The sequence below is a fragment of the Xenopus laevis genome, chromosome 5S (genome assembly GCF_017654675.1).
Source record: "Xenopus laevis strain J_2021 chromosome 5S, Xenopus_laevis_v10.1, whole genome shotgun sequence".
NCBI classification, from domain to species: Eukaryota; Metazoa; Chordata; class Amphibia; order Anura; family Pipidae; genus Xenopus; species Xenopus laevis.
The window spans coordinates 30286618-30308167 of NC_054380.1; the positions used below are offsets into that span (position 1 = coordinate 30286618).

At 39.9% G+C, this 21550-nt stretch overlaps 1 protein-coding gene across 1 annotated transcript; it reads left to right on the plus strand.

Annotated features, from left to right (window-relative positions):
• The first annotated feature begins 28 nt into the window (after window positions 1-28).
• LOC108717779 (protein kinase C delta type) lies at window positions 29-14323 on the plus strand. The gene is made up of 9 exons (XM_041564358.1): window positions 29-929; window positions 5970-6076; window positions 6680-6847; window positions 7333-7424; window positions 8467-8529; window positions 10698-10836; window positions 12140-12331; window positions 12437-12565; window positions 13153-14323. Exons 3-9 carry the CDS (start codon window positions 6683-6685, stop codon window positions 13267-13269), a joined length of 897 nt encoding a protein of 298 aa, XP_041420292.1. The 5' UTR covers window positions 29-929; window positions 5970-6076; window positions 6680-6682; the 3' UTR covers window positions 13270-14323.
• The last annotated feature ends 7227 nt before the right edge of the window (window positions 14324-21550 follow it).

The following is a 21550-nucleotide window of genomic DNA, read 5'->3' on the forward strand; positions in this document are numbered from 1 at the left end:
GGGACACGTCACCGCCTATTAGCGAATAGTGTGCGGCGCCTTCCGCTTTTGTATTGTTTGGCCCGCCTTTACTGAGGGAATTGGCAGTGGTTGATGTATTGTTGCGGGGAAATTATTAACTAGAAATGGGAGGGGATGAGAGTGATGGCGGCTTTTACAGGAAGACGAGGGAGCCCATGAGGCTTTGGTACAGGTGTACTGAACGCATTTTAGGACTTCTTCCGGAAAACGTGCTTTTAAGCATCTCTCCTGCTAGTATGAGAGCCCAGTCCTCTACTCTCTCTTTTCAGCCGTCAGCCATACGAAATCAGCCCTCTGTCTTACTCCTTCTGCCCTCTTCCTTCCGCCCTCAGCCTTCCACACTCCCTGCTCAGCTCTCTACCCTCTTTCCTCAGCACTCAGCCTTCTGCTTTACCTGTTCATCCCTCTGCACTTCGCCCTTCGCTCTCCCCCTCAGAACTCATCTGTCAGTCTTCTCTCTAAGCTTTCAGTCCGAGAAAGCGGAAATGTGTTTAAAACATCTCTATGGCGAAGTGCGGAGGGATGAAGAAGTAAAGAGGAAGACTGAGGGTAGAGGGCGGAGGACTAAAGGCAGAGTTCGTATGGCAGTTGAGAAGTGAGGGTAGAGGACAGAGGTATGACTGCAGATTTGGAGGATGAGTGTGGGTAAAAGCACCCGATGCAGTATTCCTAAGCTGTAGGAAATCGCATGGAGGACAGGTATTTCGCCGGAGGATGTCCTAAAATGCGTTCCATACAGGTGGTTCAAGAAGGCAGCTGGTTGAGGCGGCTGAAATCAATATAGAACTTAACTGGGCTGTCTATATAGCAGGAGAGATGCTTAAAAGCATGTAGAAAATGGCCGAACTGAGGATCATTACAGTATAGACGACAATATGGATCATTACAGTCTAGTAGACAAGTCAAGAGTGAGTTTATTGTCATTTCATCCATATATGTTTGTACAGTACACGGTGAAACAAAACAACATTCCTCTAGGACCATGGTGCTACACACAACAGATGTACCGGACAACAGACAAAAAGCGCAAGTGCAAAAATATGCAACACCTGCAAGACAGGACAAGACAGTGCACACTCAGCAGATGTAATAAGTAATTGTATTTAATGTGGGCCACATTCCGATTTTGCCTAGTCCATGCCCCCATTCGATCTAAACCAAAACATGCCCTCTTTCATCTAGACCAAGCCCCTCTGCTTCTACTAGGGAGTAAACATATTGGTAGCTCCTGAAGACAATTGGGTGTAGGGTTGCCACCTGGCCGGTATTTTAGCGGCCTGGCAGGTAAAAGCGATGGCTGATCCCAATTTTATTAATAGGAGAAAAAGATAAATATATAGGAAGGCCGGTATTTTTTCCAGAAAAGGTGACAACCTAATTGGGAGGGATGCCAGATCTCAACTTATGATGTAATAAACTATGCACCTATGCCTTTTCATTCCATGCACATCATAATCACCTTGCATTCTACAAATATACTTTACTGTATTAGAAGCCAGGGCCGAAACTAAGGGTAGGCAGCGTATGCGCCCGCCTAGGGCGCAATCATGATGGGGGGGCGAACTTTTAAGGGTTTTTTTTTCTTTTTTTTAACCCTGGTTTGCTTGGCCTTTAATAGTTTTTCAATTCTATAAACTGCCTATTCCAATCCCCTCTTGCCCGTGATTTGTACTGAGGGCACTCCCCACCTCCTTCTTGGCTCCTGTTTGCACAAGTACATATTTGGAGGCAATATGGTGGATTTTCTGGCTGCTGCTGGCACAGGTACAAATGGGGGTAATATGATAGGTGCTGGAACAGGTACACATGTTTGGGGCATTATAATGGATTTTTGGCTTCTGCTGGCACAGGTACAAATTAGGGGCAATATGATGGATTTTTTGGCTGCCGCTGGCATAATTACTGATTTAGGAAGAATTTAGGATGGACCTTTTGTTTTATGCTGGCACAGGTACAGATTGGGGGCAAACTAAGGGATTGACTGCCGTTGGCACAGGTACCGGGTGGGGGGGCACTGATTGAAGCCCTTGCCTAGGGTTGTTACTGATCTTTTATATACTTTAATGTAGAGCAGCATACATTTTTTGCTCTTCAAAAGTTTTCTTTTCTTCTGAATTAGATATATGTTTGTAGTAGCATAGTCTTCAGCTTTCAATTGCATGCTTGTTACTCTATGGTAAACCCAATGATGTCGCATGCCACTGCTGTGGTCACATGACACACCTAGCTTAACTGTCACTGCTAGTTCAGACCAACTGCTGTTTGGACAGTGAGTAGGAGAGAGGAGGAGTTTTAGGCTAGCGAGAGCTTAATTCATACCAATTGCGATTAAAAATAAAAAACCGTATAAGAGGGATAGTATAGGAGTAAAGGACAACATGGATTTGCGTGAGAAAAGGAGTGAGAGTCCGGCTGGACAGGTAAGAAATGTAGTGAAAAGCTGCATTGAGGAGAATACTAACAGAAACTGGATCAAGGATTCAGGAGAAAGAAAAACAGATGCAGAAAATACTAAAAGCTGCATTAATGCACAGACAAGTCAAGATAGGAGAAGATGTGTCAAGAAACAGACAAAAAATAAAGTGAAGACCATTAAAAGGAGAAGAAATGAAGAAGGACAGATTGAAAAAGAAAGCCAGGCAGAGAAGACCAGTAAAGATGGGAGTATTGAAAGGAGAAGATTTGAAAAAGGACAGATAGTTAAGGAAAACCAGGCAGAGAAGATCAGTGAAGATGAGAGGATTAAAAGGAGAGGAACTGAAGAAGGACAGATAGAAAAAGAAAGCCAAGCAGAAAAGACCAGTAAGGATGCAAGGATGAAAAGGAGAAGAGTTGAAGAAGGACCGTTACAAAAGGAAAGCCATGCAGACAAGAAGACCAGTGAGCATGAGAGCTATAAAAACAGTCAGATCGATAAAGAGAATAAAAAAATCACAGAAGAAAACAGTAAAGGAACAAATATAGAGCAAAAAGAAGAGAAGAATAAAAGATTAAGATCAGAAGACCCCTTAGAAAGTAAGGAAACGTTACTACTGTTTTTGTATATATTTAATAGAGGCATATAGGCTACATCATCACTTAATTTTAAAATTCTTGTGCAATTATGAGCAATTTTACTAAGCCCCTATCACATTCACACACATTACAGGTATAGGACCTGGGTTTTTCCGGATAAGTGGTCTTTCCTTAATTTGAATCTCTATACCTTAAGTCAACTAACAAAATCATGTAAACGTTAATTAAACCCAATAGGATTGCTTTGGCTTCAATATGGATTAATTATATCTTAATTGGGATCAAGTATAGGGTACTAGTTTTTGTTAATTATTTGATTAAATGTCAAAAGGAGGTGGCCATACAGTAATTCAGAGCTGTCTGGATAACAGGTTTCTGGAGAAGGGATCCTTTACCTGTATTATCAATTAGGATGAACATACACACGTTTCTTCAATCCCTAGCTGAAATTGAATCTAGGTGCCCAGTACTACAAGGCAGAACTGTTGTCCCACATTGATATTAACAGTATATAGACTATTGCAAATGACAAAAGTGCTTATAGTTGCAAGCTGAGCAATTTTACATTGTCCTAATGTACCCTTTATGTGCCCTTCAACCAATCTCCTCACTTGCTAATAAACAGCAACATAACTGCTAATTTCCCTATATACCCTGTGCTGCCCAAATCCCACTGCTCCTTTATGCAACACTGACAAACTTAGGCAGATCCACGTACAGATAGAGAGAGAAAGGCACAACTTCATCTTGGCCTCTGTGTATATATTTGGAGAGGAGTGGTGCAAAGTAGAAAAAAACATAGCGCTTTGCAGTACAACTTTTTTCTGCATCTTGTCCCTCACATTTGTAAATGAGCCATTGGGTCATAAAATGAGGTTATGAATGGCCATACATATAAGTGGGTAGGGATCACCCTCTCAATTACATGTCATAAACAACTTCCTTCCAAGAAACCATGTCTAAATATTGAAATATAAATGCAAAATTAAAGGCTGTTTTCATTTCCATATGTCTATTTGTTAAGTGTTTAACATTCGCTACTATGTACAGTCTAATAATGATACGCATTAAAGTCTTAGCGGACAAATTTTTTTATTTCAGCAACTTTTTGACTTTTTTGCAACGCTATGGGCGACCTTTTTCAATATAGGACTGATCCGATCGTGGGCCCTAGGGCCCAATGATCGGATCCTAACGATGGCTAACGGGCGGTCGGATCGCGATCTGGCGGAATTTTAGGTCCCGTCCGATCGTCATGCCAGATATCGATCGGAGAAACCCATCGGAGGGCCCCATACACGGGCCAATAAGCTGCCAACTAGGTCTGTCGGCAGGTTTTATCGGCCCGTGTATGGCCACCTTAAATGTATTAAAGTCAGTGGGGGTCATTTATAACCACTGGTCAAATTTGCACCTGGGCAGTAACCCATGGCAACCAAGCAGATTATTGCTTTCACTGCTCAACCTGCAGCTGGCTGGAAAAAAAGCTAATCACTCGTTGGTTGCTATGGGTTACTGCCCAGATGCAAATTTGTCCAGTGTCTATAAATGAGCCCCAATGGATGTTTTTTCTCACAGTAAATTCATTAAAGTCAATGGGTGTTTTTTCTTACTCTAAATTCATTAACAATAAAAAAAACAAAAAAACACCAGTGATTCCCTTGTATAATAATTCAAATTTTTATCCTTGGATTAATGCAGAGGTCTGACCTAAATCAGTACTTGTTAAGTTGCAAATTAGAAAGAAAAGAGAAAAAGTACTCTGCTTAATCGCTTAAAGAACAGCAGTCACAAACTAGGCTACCCTGTAGCCTTAGTCAATTACCTTATGAATAAAGATTCAATTATAAAGTGCAGTGCTATAATTGCATTTAATCCAATTAATAAACGATTACTGAAATTGATTCTTAATAAATTAATAAAGTGCAGTGCAATGTAGTTCATTCAGTTAATTCGATTCTAAAAGGCAAAAATTGATGCTTATGCCCAAGCTTGAACCAATTAAAACACACCAGGTTCCCTTAGCCGGGATTTAAATCCACTATAATATTATAAATAGCAACGTTGCTTAAAAATATGAATAATTCTATTCCCCCTTCAAATTAGGCTTGAGGAATTAATTCATTGGATTTAAAGTGCTTAGTAGTGCTGAGTAAATAAATATAGTAAAAGGTTGTTAGATTAATTAGAGTGACCACAATTAATGGGATAAAAATTATAATCAATGCTCGAGTTCATGAAAAAAGAGAGAAATTGGAAGGAAAAGAAGGTGGAGTTGTCCCAAATCTACTGCCTAAATCATTTCTATCCCTGGGACACCACAAAGACTGAGAAGGCAGAGCAACCGGGACTGTGGTCTCAAATTTTAGCTTAGCTTAGCCCTAATGCTGTTGAAGGTTAAGATATCCTACAAAACCACAAATCCACAGCCTCCTGGGAAATTAGGTGTACAGAGAGAGATACAGTTATGAGCCGAGCAAATTCCACCTTCCCGCCAATAATTAGACCAATAAGTTAAATAAGTTTAAAAAGACTAAAAGATCTGTAGAAACAGGAACGCCTCTCTTTATTAATTTATTAATAATCAATTTCAGTAATTGTTTATTAATTGGATTAAATGCAATTATAGCACTGCACTTTATAATTTAATCTTTATTTATAAGGTAATTGAATAAGGCTACAGGGTAGTCTAGTTTGTGACTGCTGTTATTTGAGCGATTAAGCCGGGTACTTATTCTCTTTTCTTTCTAAATTCATTAACGCCAATGGGTGTTTTTCTCACTGTATTGAAGCAAATCGCATTTTTTGTCACCATTTTGTGAAAAAAAACCCCAATGTTTTTATTATATATATATATATATATATATATATTTTATCCTCACTACAGTTAATCTCTGATGTGCACTGTTAACGTAATTCTTTTCTCTAACAAGGTGGAAGCATACAGAAGAGACCCTGTCTGGACATTGAAAGACCTGCTCCCCTGGATGTCAATAACTACAGCTTCCACTCTATACTTGGACGAGGAGGCTTTGGCTGGGTGAGTGAAGGATTTCCCAAGTCATTAAAGGGCATGTAAAGGCAAAAAAATAAAATCCCATTTTTACTTTCTTTAATGAAAAATAAACCTATCTCCAATATACTTTAATAAAAAAATGTCTACTGTTTTTAAAAGAAACCTGACTGTATGCAGTGAAATTCTACCTTCATTTACTGCTGGGGATAGGAATTGTCAGATGGTCCCTAACTGCTAAGCAGGGAAACAATCATACTTATGAACAGCAGGGAGAGCCCCCACCTTACTTCCCAGCCATGCAGAACTCAAGCAGCTTTGTTTTAGACGATCCCTAAGCAGCCCAGACCACACTGAACATGTCCACAGTCTTAGTCTTGCAAAGATGTTTAACAAAGGTACAAGATGGTGACCCCCTGTAGCCAACTTTGGAAGCATAAATTATTTGTTTGATTAGGCTTGTGGTGCAGGAAGTTCATGTTTATATTTAGTATACAAAATATAGCATTTCTAGCCTTATTCTATTTTAGACTTTACATGCCCTTTAAGCATGTTTGTATAGCAAGATACATTGCTTTTGTTTCTACAAGAGACCCTGTGATATTGAATCTCTTCTCTTATTTTTATTAGGTGATGTTGGCTTCTTTTAGGCCAAAGAAACAACTCGTGGCAATGAAGATCTTGACGAAGGAGTCTGAGAAGAACGACTGCCATGACATCGCTAAAGAGGCCCGTCTACTGAAGATCAGCAGAGAATGTGCATTTTTATGCCAATCTTATGCAGTTTTTCAGTCAGAGGTAAAGTATACTGGGCCTCATGCACAATAACGGGTTAAACATAGCACTTTCCATATGTGCCTAAGATTTAGTTCTTGACACTCGCAGGACTTATTGTTAGGGGTACTTTAATATATTAAAGTCACATGACTTTGAAATGCACGCTACACAACTCCTAATACTGCCCTATTTGCAGTGTTAAGCAGTGATCACTTGCCAGATTGCTGGAGAAATGGCATCAAGCAGCAATAGATTGCAGCTAACAGATCCACAGTGCAACTCTGCATTTTATTAACAGGTACTAGCAAATGGGGCAGTATTGGGAGTTGTGTGTGATGCAGTTCGGTGATGCAGTTCGGGGGGTTGGAAGTCACTGCAGACGGCCCAAGTTGCATAGATGGTTTTGTTCCCCTTTAAACAAGTACCTTAAAGCCCATCTTATGACCAGCTCTATTTTTCGGTATTAATGTCTCATATCTCGCATTCTTCTAATCTGCACTTACCAGCTGGAAGCCTTCTTTGTCCTGGAATATGCCAGTGGGAAGTCTTTAGGGCAAATGATTTCGCATGAAGGAAAGCTACCAACATCAAGAATCAGGTGTGTAATATTAGGCCGAAATAATAATTCCAGATAGGGTTGCCATCTTTTTTGAGAAAATTACCAGCCTTCCTATATGTTTGTTTTTTTTTCCCTATATCCAGGGCAAGTAAAAGGGAAATAGGTGCAATGCTAGCTCTTTTGATCTTGCACCCAAATCCTCTATTTATATACGTATATATTAGGGTAATGAGCAGGGTTCATATTTGTAATCTAATTATCTACCTTGCAAGGTCTGAACACGTTTGTCCTGTTTAAAGGGATGTTCACCTTTAAGGTAAGGATATAGAATGGCCAATTCTAAGCAACTTTTCAATTGGTCTTCATTATTTACTTTTTATAGTTATTTGCCTTTTTCTTCTGACTCTTTGCAGCTTTCAAATGGGCGTCACTGACCCCTTCCAAAGAGCAAATTCTCTGTAAGGCTACAAATGCATTGCTATTGAATCTTTATTACTCATCTTTCTATTCAGGGCCTCTCCCATTCATATTCCAGTCTCCTATTCAAATCAGTGCATGGTTGCTATCGGAATTCGGACCCTAGCAACCAGATGCAAATCAAAGAGCTGCTGAATAAAAATCTAAACAATTCAAAAACCTTAAATAATAAAAAGTAAAAACCAATTGCAAATTGTCTCAGAATATCAATCTCTCCATCATACTAAAATATATCTCAAAGGTGAACAAACCCTTTAAGAAATAATTTAAACAATAGGCAGAAAGTAAGTTCATCAAAACCACTTTTCCTTGCACTCCTGTTTAACAAGGGGGTTTTACGTCCCATTAATAAGTTTATTTTTTCTGCAAACATAGTGTTTAAGTCTCAATTACTCTTGGCATATACAAACATGAGGCATGTCATTGGGACAAACTTGTGCCTAATAAAATACTTTATTTAACAAAAACTGTGTTCCTGGCAGGATGAATTTTTTGCCATGATACTTAATACACTAATTGATATACAGATAAGTGCATTATTTCTGAGAAAAAACATAAGAAATGATGTGATACAGGAATGTTCATTATTTTCTTCTTTGAAAAGGTTCTACACAGCAGAGATGGTGGTTGCCCTCCAGTTCCTACATTCCAAGGGAATCATTCATCGGTCAGTAAAATCTCAGTATATAGTGTGTTATATCTGTAATGTCTAATTTAGGGGCAGATTTATCAAGGGTGGAATTTCGAAGTGGAAAATACTTAGAAATTTGACCATGGAATAGAATCCTCCGGCATTCAAATTCGAAGTCGGACGATTTTATTCATCGTACGATCGTATTCCGATCGTAGTACGATCGTTTTATCATACTTCGAACCCAAAAACCTAGAAATATGCTCTGGCAGGTCCCTATAGGCTAACATAGCACTTCCGCAGGTTTAAGTTGGCGATGTATTGAAGTCGAAGTTTTTTTAAAGAGACAGTACTTCGATTATGGAATGGTCGAATAGTCGAACAATTTTTATTTCAAATCGAAGTCAAAGTCGTAGTCGAATCGAAATTCAAAGTCGTAGTATCTTATTCGATGGTTGAAGTATCCAAAAAATTACTTCAAATTTTAAATTTTTTTACTTCGAAAATTCCCTCGAATTCAATTCGACCCTTGATAAATCTGCCCCTTAAAGGAGAAGGAAACCTAGTCGGCGCAAAAACCCTCCCCCCCTCCCGTGTGTTGCCCACCCTCCCTCCTCCCCCCTGGCCTACTTGTCCCGCTGGGCAAATGCCCCTAACTTGTTACTTACCCTTCTGCGCAGGTCCAGTCCACGGAGTTCACAGACGACATCTTCTTCCACGCGATCTTCTTCCTGCTTTGAACGGCGTTTTGGCGCATGTGCAGTAGGAGCATTTCGCCGGTACGGATCTACTGCGCATGCGCCAAAAGTCACAAAGTTTTCCGATTTCACTTTGTGACTTTTCGCGCATGCGCAGTACATCGTACCGGCGAAATGCTCCTACTGCGCATGCGCCGGTCAAAGCAGGAAGAAGATGGCTTCGGTGAACTCCGTAGACTGGACCTGCGCAGAAGGGTAAGTAACAAGTTAGGGGCATTTGCCCAGCGGGACGGGTAGGCCAGTGGGAAGGAGGGAGGGTGGGCAACACACGGGAGGGGGGGAGGGTTTTTACGCCGACTAGGTTTCCTTCTCCTTTAATGTATAACTGTCATAATTCCAATTACTGGTGGAGATCTGTCTTGTAAAGTTCTTTGAGAAACCAGTTAATTTAATACAGACATTTAGATATACACAAACGGCCTTTGTCATACTGGGGGGGGGTTAGAAGTGGAAACTTGTTAGCTATAAACAAGTTGTATATATTATTCCCTCAATCAATCAAGGACAGTGCTTGCAGTGGTTTTTATCACCCGCTTAATTTCTCAGTTGGTGGCAGATGACAAATTGCTGAAAAATACCCTTCAATAGGAGATAATGGTACCAGCTCTGACTGGAAGTGTATGTTTCATCAATTTATCTCCACTGCCTTCATGTAAAAAAATGGGCAACAAAATGTTCTGTCTTTTTCTAGCCAGATGAAGGTAGCAGCTACTGATATATCTGTGTGGCAGATTAATCAATACATATGGGAAGCTGGTTCACGGATCACATTTGCATAACTATAGGGGTGCAGACCCCCACAACTGCAGATTAGTACAGAGGAACGTGTAGGGAGACTGGACAGCAAAGAAGGGGACCAATGAATATCCCTGTTGCAGTGGCACAACTTCAGGTTGCAGGGGAGCCCAGGGCAACAGAGGGTGTGACATGAAGAGCTGCGGGTGACCTAGTAACACTTGATTTTGCCCACATCACAATTTCATGTAAGGGGGTCTTGTGAAAACTATTTTAGGGGGGGGGGGTCAGGCTTTTGAATATACACCGCTGCTCTGATGCCTATGTTTGTGCAGACACACTGCAAGTCATTCTCATGCAACAAATATGGGGGTGGTCATGTGGACCCTGGGTCACACCCCTGACTGCCCTGAACCTCATGCAAGCACAACATCTGCACAGTACATGATATAAGGCTAGACTTTCCACACATGTGCTTATAAGGGCCAATGTACAGCCACCTTGACATCCTGCATGTGTGCTGCAAAAAGTTAATTTCTTCATTCATTACACGGTTCCTAAAGAGACATAGGTGTCCAGTGTCCTTACTGACATTGAAGGAAATGGAATATATGATTATGGGAAACATATACAGGCCTTTATCTTATTAAATAACCCATGTCCTCTTTCCAAGAACTCTCTCTCCTAATCTTCCTAATATTTAACCTACAGTGATCTCAAGCCGGACAACATATTGATTGATAAAGATGGCCATATAAAGATCTGTGACTTTGGTATTGCGGAAGAAAACATCATTGGCCAGAGGAAGACCAACGGCTTGGCAGGAACCCCTGGATACCGGGCACCAGAGGTAACATCATTTCTTGTAAAATATGTACAATATATCCATAATAGCATATATATATATATATATATATATATATATATATATATATATATATATATATATATATATATATATATATATATATATATCCCTGTTGCAGTGGCATATATATATATATATATATATATATATATATATATATATATATATATATATATATATATATATATATATATATATATAGAAGAAAGGTTTGTAAAAACTATAAAACAAAAACGGGATTGACTTTGTTGTCCGAAAACCATTTAAACACACTGTACTTCAATATTAAAAGAAATATATTTATTAAACAACAGGCTAACAGTACTTCCCACCTAAAAATCACTGGTGACTAAAAGGAGGGGCCTCTCCTGTTGCAATTAAACCTTAATTAACACAAGTATACTCAATTACATTCAGTAAATTTTATTCAGCAAAGATATATCAGTTGAAGGTACAAATTCTTAAATGTGACCTTAGAATCAATATGTTGATTATAATAGTTCAGGCACAGCAGTACTGTAATTCCTCCCCTTGCACAGGGTCCTGCTGTGGGAACACACAAATCCATTGGCAATTCCTGTTATACGTCGGAGTACATCAAATATCCAGAACTCCAATACAAATATATCCCACTCTTGTGTGATTCAGTTTGTTAGTTGTATGGGAAATTGTAAATTAAATTAAAGGGGATACTCCACATATCTTGTTCCCAAACATATATGTTCCTCTAAATTACCAACCAGTGAAAAGACAAAGTTTAACGAAAGAGTCGGCTATTTCATTCTACTGCACACGAGTCTGCCCTGTGAAATTTGAAAACCAAAGAATCAGAAAGAATATTGATCCATGGGGCTCGCTGCAATAACCCTAGGTTTCTGCAGTTTTATGCTGATAGGAGCACTGGCCCTGGGTAGGTAAGTTAAGTAAATAGAATCACTTGCGGGTGCCTAACTTTTGGTATCCCCAACTATAAATTGCCTTCCTTCTCCTTTAATGTTACATGGTTTTAAGATAACTGAGTCAGTCCTTTTTCTGATGCAGTTAGATATTCCAATTTGCAAAAAGACATCCCAGGCTCTAGGCAAGAATCTCGTTGTTATGACATAAGCAGTGTGATTCCTATTGACAGTAGTGAGAAGCAGTTTATAGCAATTCCATGGAGAAAACTGCCAATGTAACTTTGTAATTAAATTTCAATGCTTAGTTCTCTATACTATACTAAATAAAAGCAGTAAATAAAGTTGTTTTGTTGCAGTAATTTGTTTTATTTATTTTCTCTTCAAAGATTCTATCATATGAGGACTACAATGCAGCTGTGGATTGGTGGTCTTTTGGGGTTACAATGTACAAAATGGCCACAGGAGTCTTGCCGTTTTCTGCAGCAGGCAGCATTCAAAAACAGCGTTTGGTAATTATTATGAAACCACCAAATTACCCGTGTGATATGAGCGAGGAAATGCTGGACCTCCTGCCTAAGGTAAATTGGTAAACTGTCATACAGCAGCTTTACCTGCACATAATGCAGACAGTTACCCATTATAACATCTGCAGTACTCATATATATGATCATGTTTCCCTTTAGCTTTTGGAGATTAATGAGACTGAACGGATTGGACTGAATGGTAACATCAGGGAGCATGCTTTCTACAGCACCATCAACTGGGAAGATCTGGAGAACCGAAGACTGGAGACCCCTTTTCAGCCAGGAATGGTAAATGAATGTGCTGGAGCGATCAATGTGATACATTTAGTAACATTTACCCTGCAGGTGCACTACTATTCTTTTTGTACATGAATTGGTAGGGCAGAGGTCTTCTGACTTGGGTTAAGGCTCTCTTTTTTGTAATAGCTGTATGAATTATATAAAAACAGTCATAACCATCATTCTCCCATTGTTCCAGTGATGGTCAGCTAAAACTAATATAATCTAATATAAGCTTTTACCTCAAATAGTTATTCAGTTAGGCCTCCCTTTATCTAAGGTGCCCTTAGGTAGACAGCCCCATCATTTGCTACTGCTGATATCTACCAGAGTGATAGGGGATAGCAGAGTTAAGATAAAGAGGTTGTCCCAGTTGCATACAACAACCCTTGCTGTTATTGGTATGGAGGGCAGGTTAGTTGTATTACAAAACCAGGTAACTGAGTTTGCCCCTTTTCTTGCTTGTAGTGAGGAAGCCCTCAGTGGCCAATAAGGTACGAAAACAAATCTACATAAAAACACAAGTCAAATAAATACTAAATTCTGCCATGTGAAATGTTATATAAAAAGGTTAAGTGCTTTTCCCTTGTTCACAGCCACCTGTAGACGACTTCGAAGAATTTCCAATAACGTTCTCTCGTCAAAGTTCCAGTGAAAAATACAATCTGAAAGATTTCTCCGAAGTGAATCCCAACTGGAATTGGCAGGAGTAAGGCATTACCTTTGTTCTAACATGGGACACCATCTTTAGTTGCTGCCTGTAACAACCTGAGAATATTAACATCATACCATCTTTGGCAAGCTCCACCCCTAAACAACCAATCCACCTGTATTGCTAAACCTAAACCATCTCCTGTGAATGTCACCTGGTTCTACCATCAACACCAGCACCAGACAGGATCTTTGACTGTAGCTTCTAAAGGATGGAAATAGAAAGGTACTGTGGTGAGTTTACATCTTGAATGAAGAGTACTAAATAAAACCAGTTTACCCCCACCCCCAAACTTCTGCCTCCCTCCTATTCCCTTACCCGTGATTAACCCTCATCCTAAGTGGCTCACGCCAGTGGCATTATTATAAAGGAAGTAGACCCCCATGGCCGCGGGGGGCCCGGTCTACTACCTTTATACTGTCTCTCTTCTACTCCCTTATCCCTGATTTCCCTCATCCTGGTCAGTAAACCACACCCAAACCTCTGTCACTCTCTTATTCCCTCACCTATGATTATCCCCTTTCCTAAATGGGCCACGCCAGTGGCATAATTATAAAGGAAGTAGACCCCATGGCCGCGGGGGGCCCAGGTCTACTTCCTCTATACTGTTTCCTCCTACTCCCTTTCCTCTGATTTCCCTCAATCCTAATCATTACACAACACCTCAAACATCTGCCTTCCTCCTATTCCTTTACCTAAGCAGTGGTGTAACTATAAAGGAAGCAGACATCCTGGCCGCGGGGGGCCCAGGTCTACTTCCTCTATACTGTCTCCCTTCTGCTCCCTTATCCCCGATTTCCCTCCTTCCTAATCACTACTAAACTCCTGCCTCTTTCCTATTCCCTTACCTGTGATGACATAACTATAAAGAAAGCAGACCCTGTGGTCGCGGGGGGCCAAGGTCTACTTTCTCTATGCGGTCTCCTCCTACTCCTTTTCCAGCCCCATTCTCTATTTTCTCCCAGCACCGTTCCATACCCGTTCCCATTTTCTGTGTATGTGTGTTCTGTGCGAGTATGTGTGCTGTGTGTGTATGAGTACTGTGTGTATGAGTGCTGTGTGAGTATGTGTGCGTATGTGTGCTGTGAGTATGTGTGCTGTGTGTGTATGAGTGGTGTGTGTGTATGAGTGCTGTGTGGGTATGTGTGCTGTGAGTATGTGTGCTGTGTGTGTATGAGTGGTGTGTGTATGAGTACTGAGTACTGTGTGTGTATGTGTGCATGTATGTGTGAGTATGTGGGCGTGTGTGTTCTATGTATATGTGCTCTGTATGTGTACGAGTGGTCTGTGAGTGTGTGCGCTGTGTGTATGAGTGCTGTGTGTGTATGAGTTTTGGGTGTGTGCTGTGTGTGTGTGTATGAGTGTCGTGGGTGTGTACAGTATGAGTGCTGTGTGTGTTCTATGTATATGTGCTCTGTGAGGGTGTGTGTTGTATGTATTTGTGTGTGTGTGTGCTTGATTGTAAGTCAGTTTAGTAATTTGAAATGCTCATCCATTCGTTAAACAGGAGAACACTGAGTTATATTTCTTCACTATTATCCACTAGCATTTCTAGGTGCCTCTAGGGCCATTTTACTTGCAGTCCATGGCCAGTTCAGCATTCAGTGTGTTTGTAGATCTTGTATTAACAGCACAGCTGCGACTGACTACACTGCAGGTGAAATTGGCTTAGAAGCCCCTTCAAATATCTAATGTGTGTGTATTTACATCCTTACTGTTCTCCTGTTCAACGAACCAGTCACCGGTATCAGGATATTTTTATAACCTGGTATTTTAGCAAATGTACTGTATGCCAATACTGAACCAACCCATACGCCCTGTATGTAGCATTGTACTTACTGTACAAGGCTACTGTTATTAGTGTAATTAGGCACCATTGATCCAGGGATTATACCGATTGCCATTTTGGAGTCAGGAAGGAATTTTTTCCCCCTTCTGAAGCAAATTAGAAGCTGCTGCAGACGGGGGTTTTTTGCCTTCCTCTGGATCATCTAAAAATAAGGTAGTATTTGTTTCAGCAAAAGGTTGAATTTGGGCATCATTTTTCAATCATAAGGCCAATGGCACACTAGACTGAAAAAGCTGATTTGCTCCTATTCACTCCACGGTATAAGTGCACTGACAGTCATGGGACAGATTATGGCATGGAAATGCATAATTACCAGATTCCACACCAAAATCCGCTCTGTGTGAGTCAGTGCACTTACACCATGGAGGGGATGGAGCGGATCTGCTTTTTCACAGCCTGGTGTGACATTAGTCTGACTGCTAAGTAACTATGTCAGTGCAGATAAGACCATTAACATCACCATTAGAATATAAATAAAACCAACTAAAATCCCTAAAAAGGGGTACTAAAATGAATCAAATAGGAGGGGGTTCAGTGCTGTCTTTTTTAAGACAGCGATTGGCTACATATAAAACTAGGATTAGGGACTATTACAGCAAACTACAGCAATAATATTTGCTTTAATGTGAATGAATGTTGTATGGTTTTGTGAGACGTGTTTATGAGTAAAAAAGCCACATTGTAAAAATAAATCCAAAATATCTAGGGCTGTATCTGGCATAAAATACAGGGAAGCGCAGAGAAAACAGGACAGGGCTTGATTAATGAAATGCTTTGTACCCCCAAGTTTGAGTTAGTAATTTTTGATCAGCTAAATAGGGTCATCATTAGTCATCCACCAGTATTTATAATCTAAAATCCTTACTGGTTAGGGGAGTATTGAACAAATCATGTGTTTAGCCAAGCAGCGAAGGTAGAAATCCCACCTGTACTAGCTCTCAATGTGATTTGCTCCAAAAACAACACTCAGAAACAATCGCCAGTGTATGTGTGAGTGAAAGCCTGTACTGTGTCTGAATGTTTACATAAACAAAACCCAGTGAAGAGCTTAGGGAACAAATAGGGAATGATTGCAGCAAATCATATGGTTAGCAGTGGGGATTTAATCCTCCTTAGGGAGGAACTCCACGGTGTGACACGTAACATGTGTTTCGTCGTATGGTGACGTGTTGGCTTGAGCCGCACCGTGGAGTTCCTCCCTTATGCCTCTATATTTATGATCACCAGCTGATTTGCTCCAATAAAATAAAACTAGCTAGCTATGTGTGAATGAAATGTAATTCTATGTGTGTGTATGAATGTTTAGCTCCTTGTACCTCTCAGTCATTACTGAAGAGGAAAGGTCCCATGACGGTTTGTCACTCAGTGCTGGACCAGCTAGGGAACTATTGCAGTAAATGACAGGGTGAGCCATTTGCTGCAATAGGTGTGTGAATGGACAGTAACAAGAGTTGAAGCCTTGACGTGGCGTTACTGCTCATATGGGTAACCATGTGCCAATTCAACCATTTGTGACACTGGAATTGTGGAATGTCTGAGTGACTTGTAAATGTTTTTATACCCTTGAACAAGTCTCTTATTTTCTAATCTACTAATCTGTGTCTATCTATGTGTACACTTTTTTTTATTGAAAAGGAAATATACAGTTTGCATAGGTATTAATTTACCACATTCTGTAAAGTTGCAGCAATAACAGGTTTAAGCACTTGGATAAGCAAATACCAGCAGGGGCTTGGACTGCTGCCAGAGGGACTGGGCTTCCTACATAATGTGGGGGTCATTGGTTTGTGGTGGGTGAGGATGAGGGGGATGTATTTAAGGATCAAGGCATTTCCAGGTGGGAGTGAAGATCTACAATTCCTAACATTCATCTCAATTGTAGGGCAATTATTGAAGGATAAGGAAACCTAAATTCATTGAGGTGCCAAATTTGGTATCCCTATTTCAATCACTAAGGTCAGCATGAGCCATGGATAAAACGTTGCCCGTCCTTTGTTACTGGAAGATTTTGGACATTTTAACCACCTCTTTCCTCTGCAAGAACACGTGTGAGATTAGCCTTTTTGAAAGGATCAAATACAACAGTCTGCTTTTCTTGTCATACTTTCATTACTAAGTTCATATTAGGGGTGGATGGATCCCTACAGTAGTTAAAGGGGTTGTTCACGTTTAGTAAGATGTAAAGAGGGACATTTTGAGACAATTTGCAATTGTTTTTGAGTTTTTTTATTTGCTATTTTTGCGTAATTAGCTTTTTATTCGGCAGCTTTCCAGTTTGCAATCTGGTTGCTAGGGTCCAAATTATACTAGCAACCATGCATTGATTTGAATAAGAGAGGAGAGGCCTGGATAGAAAGATGAGAAATAAAAAAGTAGAAATAACAACTAGAAAAGGAAGTTTGAAAAACGTGGTCACTGAATGAAATCTGATTGGGTGTTGGTGGCTTCACCCAATTTTTCAAAGCTAAAACTGCTGGGCCCTAGTGACCAACCATGAAGAGTGTGGGGATGCTGGCGTTTATACTGTGAGAATGGCAGCAGGTTCAATTTCCCCATTGAAAGTTAGTAGGTAAAATCTGATTGACTGTTGGTGGCTCCTCCCACTTTTGGGTATCCAACAAATGTCGCTGTTTCATTCTAGTTGACCCCATGACTATGTGATTCACATTTGGTGAGTGTAGCCTCAAAGCTATAAGACTGGCAGCAATAGAAATTTCCCCAATGAAAGTCAACAAGTTGGTTGTTGTTGTCTCCTCCTACTTTTGGGCATCCAACAAATGCCATTGTTTCATTTGGTGTGACCCCATGGTTAGGGTAGTTAAGTTTGGTGAGGGTGGCTTCAAAGCTGTAAGAGTGACAGCAGTTTGAAATCTTCCCTCTAAAAGTCAATGGACAAATTGGGGTGTTTGGAGTGTCGCCCCAAAAATAAAGAGGACTGGATCACTTAGGAAAGCACAAGCAACCTGCTCCACTGAATGACAAAGACGTGTGGAGAGTTTGGGAGTTGTACCCCTAAACCTATAGGAGGAGAAGTATTTAGAATATGGGCGGAGCTAATAATAAGAATTAGATGAAGAAGTAGAAGAATAAGCTGAAGTCAAAGTACAGTATGTTAATATGTAGCCTTACAGAGCATTTGTTTTTAGATGGGGTCACTGACCCCAATTTGAAAGCTAGGAAGAAAAAGAAGGCAAATAATTAAAAAACTATAAAAACAAATAAAAATGAAGACCAATTGAAAAGTTGCTTAGAATTGGCCATTCTATAACATACTTAAAGTTAACGTAAATTAGAACAACCCCATTAAATAACTCTTGCTGAGATATGTTATTGCTATTTCATTCCAATGTGTTAAATCCCCAGCTCTTTATATCACTGGTTCCTGACTTTATAGAGCTGCACTGTCATCATGAAATAGGGGCTATAGGGACATTTACTCACACTTTTATCTCCCCCAGTGCAGCCCACCTCTAAGCTTTCCTGATTGACTGACCCATCTCATTACTGGTACCTCCATACCACCCAGATCCTTCTCATTAGCACTTGCTTTATCACTAATTTACAGTAGGTCATTTATAGTAGCATATATATATATATATATATATATATATATATATACAGTGTCATAGTTCTGCATCTTGTTCTAACCCCATTCACTTCTCTGTGTCTATTGAGTCTAAACTGAGCATAGAGATTTTATAAAAAATAATAACTCATCTGTGTGGTATAATGCAGAGTCCTGCAGCGGGTCAGGTACCCGGGGGTTACCCACAAAAAGGTGGGTACCCTACGGGATGAGGGATGGAGTTTCTGGTGCGTGTATAGATGCGGGTCATGGGTCTCATCTAAATTTCTTATCTTATGATATATTGTCTATATTTTATTCCTTTTAAAATTATACAAATTGTACAAAGCTCTGTTCTGTTCCCACTCACTTTTGATGATGTCACTTCCGGTTTGCAGCAACATCATTTCCTGTTTAATGGTGGTCAGCGGGTTGGGGATCGGATTGTGGATCAAGCAGTTGTGGGTCAGGGTCGGGTAGCGGATCAAAGTGGGTAAATATGCCGGTTGCGGTTTGGGTCTTGGGCTGCGGGTTTGGGTCGGTCCGTGTCTTATAAATTGGTTCCGCACAGGACTCTAGCATAATTTATAAAAGACCCCCTCGGCCCGCCCCCAATCCCCTTTAAACTTACCTTGTCCTTCGGCTCTTGTCCTGGCCGCGCCGTGGCCCGCCCCTTTGCGACACAACCCCGCCCCTTTGATGTCACACCACGCCCCCTTTTGTGCCCACCCCCACTAGCCAGGATTTTTTTTGGCAAAAGGTGGCAACCCAAATAGCTAAGCACATTATTAAGAGACTACTACAAGCTAATTGGTGCAAGATTACAGCTAGGAGGAGACATTGGAGTCTAACTATCATATACAAAACTTATAACTGACAAGCAGCCAGACAAGCACAGTAACTTCTGGTACATTTAATACAACATTGCAGGTGGGTGTGGCCTGTCCCATTATTACTCTCAGCTTAGACAGGAAGAGGAAGAGGAGTGAGTCATAAGATAATTGCAAAACAGCAGGAATGCCCTTAACCAAAATGGCCACACAAGCAGGTTACTACAATAAGAATAGCCATATCACTTAAAATGATCATATTTATATAAGTTTTGCATACTTTATTTTTTCTACAATCATTATAAGTGCAGCATTATATTTCTCAGCCATTTGTAAAAACTTCCATTTATGAACCTGTGGTGTTTAACAGCAGCTCTTTTAGGAAATGTTTGTTCATGTTCATTACTATGCAGCACAGGGGACATTAGAGGGCGCCCTCTATAGCAGGTCAGATACTTTGCCTTAGCCATGTGGAGCAGAGCTGGCCACTTCTCATCTTGTTTGTATATGGCAATAAGCTTTGTTCTTATTGGTTCAGGAATGTGACTGACAGTGTTGCTTCACAGAATGGTTATTTTATCTGTTTTGTGAAACAAAACTGTAATTTTGTGGAAAGAATGAATCCTGTACTATAAAATCTTGCTTTCGGTCACAGATATCTATTTTGTTAGTCAAATCTAGCTTGACAAGCACTAGTTAGTTACACTATTATATATTATGTCCAACTTTGTTTTTACATAATTCATTCTGTAAGTAACTTTGCACATAAGTGTGTCCGTTACATGGAGGTTATACATTTGTGCTACAGATTGCTTGTTAAACTGTACAGAATGGAGTTTGTGATATAATGACATCCTTTTGTGCACTAACCAGATTTTGTTTTCATTCTTTAATAGAAATAAGTCTTTTGTATATTTTTTTCTCTGTGTATGGTCACAAATACATATATAACATGAGAGACATTCATTCTGTGTATTAGGGATAGTTTTGTATACAGAATGTATTTGGGACAAACGGCACCCCATACCTTAGGGTTCCGTTTACTAAAGTGCAGTAAATTTGACTTTGTTTCCGCATGTTATCGCTGCGAATATTTTTCCACCAGAACATTCGCAGCGACTAAGTTTACTAAGCAGCGATGCGCTCAGAAGTTATTGCGATCACTTGCGGTAACTAAGTTAACGAACCAGCTTACACTACCGGTAATTTTAGCGCGTTGTGAATTTTCTGGCGACAAATTACATTTGCGAATATTTATGCTATGAAATAGTCTTGTTTTATGGCGTTTATTATGGCATGATTCATGGCCAGATATGTATTTTCAAAACTGCTAAACTTTATAGATATTGTCAACAACTATTATCAACAACACAGTATACAGATGTCACCCAATCAAACATGTAGGCATCATATAAATCCATATTTCAATACATCCAGTCACAAGACTTAACCCTGCCAATAGAATCATATAAATAAAATTCATAAACAAGTTTTACCAATAAATCTGTGTGCATCATATAAATGTAGTTTAATGTAGGCTGACGAAGCCTCTGGTCCCTCCTAGCCCTAATAAATCATCTTTCAGCTAAAAAAGCTGCTATAGCAGTAGACAAAAGAATAATCCAAAACATCTTTGAACAGAAACAGGATGATGAGTAAAACAAGGTGTTATGGGATATTTCCTGTCCCCTTGAGAATTTTATGGCAAAAAAATAAATTACCGCCACTATATAGATGGCGGTAAAATTTTACGAATATTCTGGCGTTAATTTTATTTTTTGTACATTTTGCTGTTTAGTAAACCAGGCACGTAGCATTGTTTTCAGCAAATGCGATAACTGGCGAACACATATTCTTGCGCAAGAAAATTCGATATTTATATTTACCGCAGGTTAGTAAACTGGTGAAAACATATTCGGCTACAAATTTGTCTATGCATATTTTTACTGCGCTTTAGTAAACGGACCCCTAAGACTCCATTTTAACCAAATAATTGAAATTTTCTAAAAGATGTCCTTTTCTCTGTCATAATAAAAAA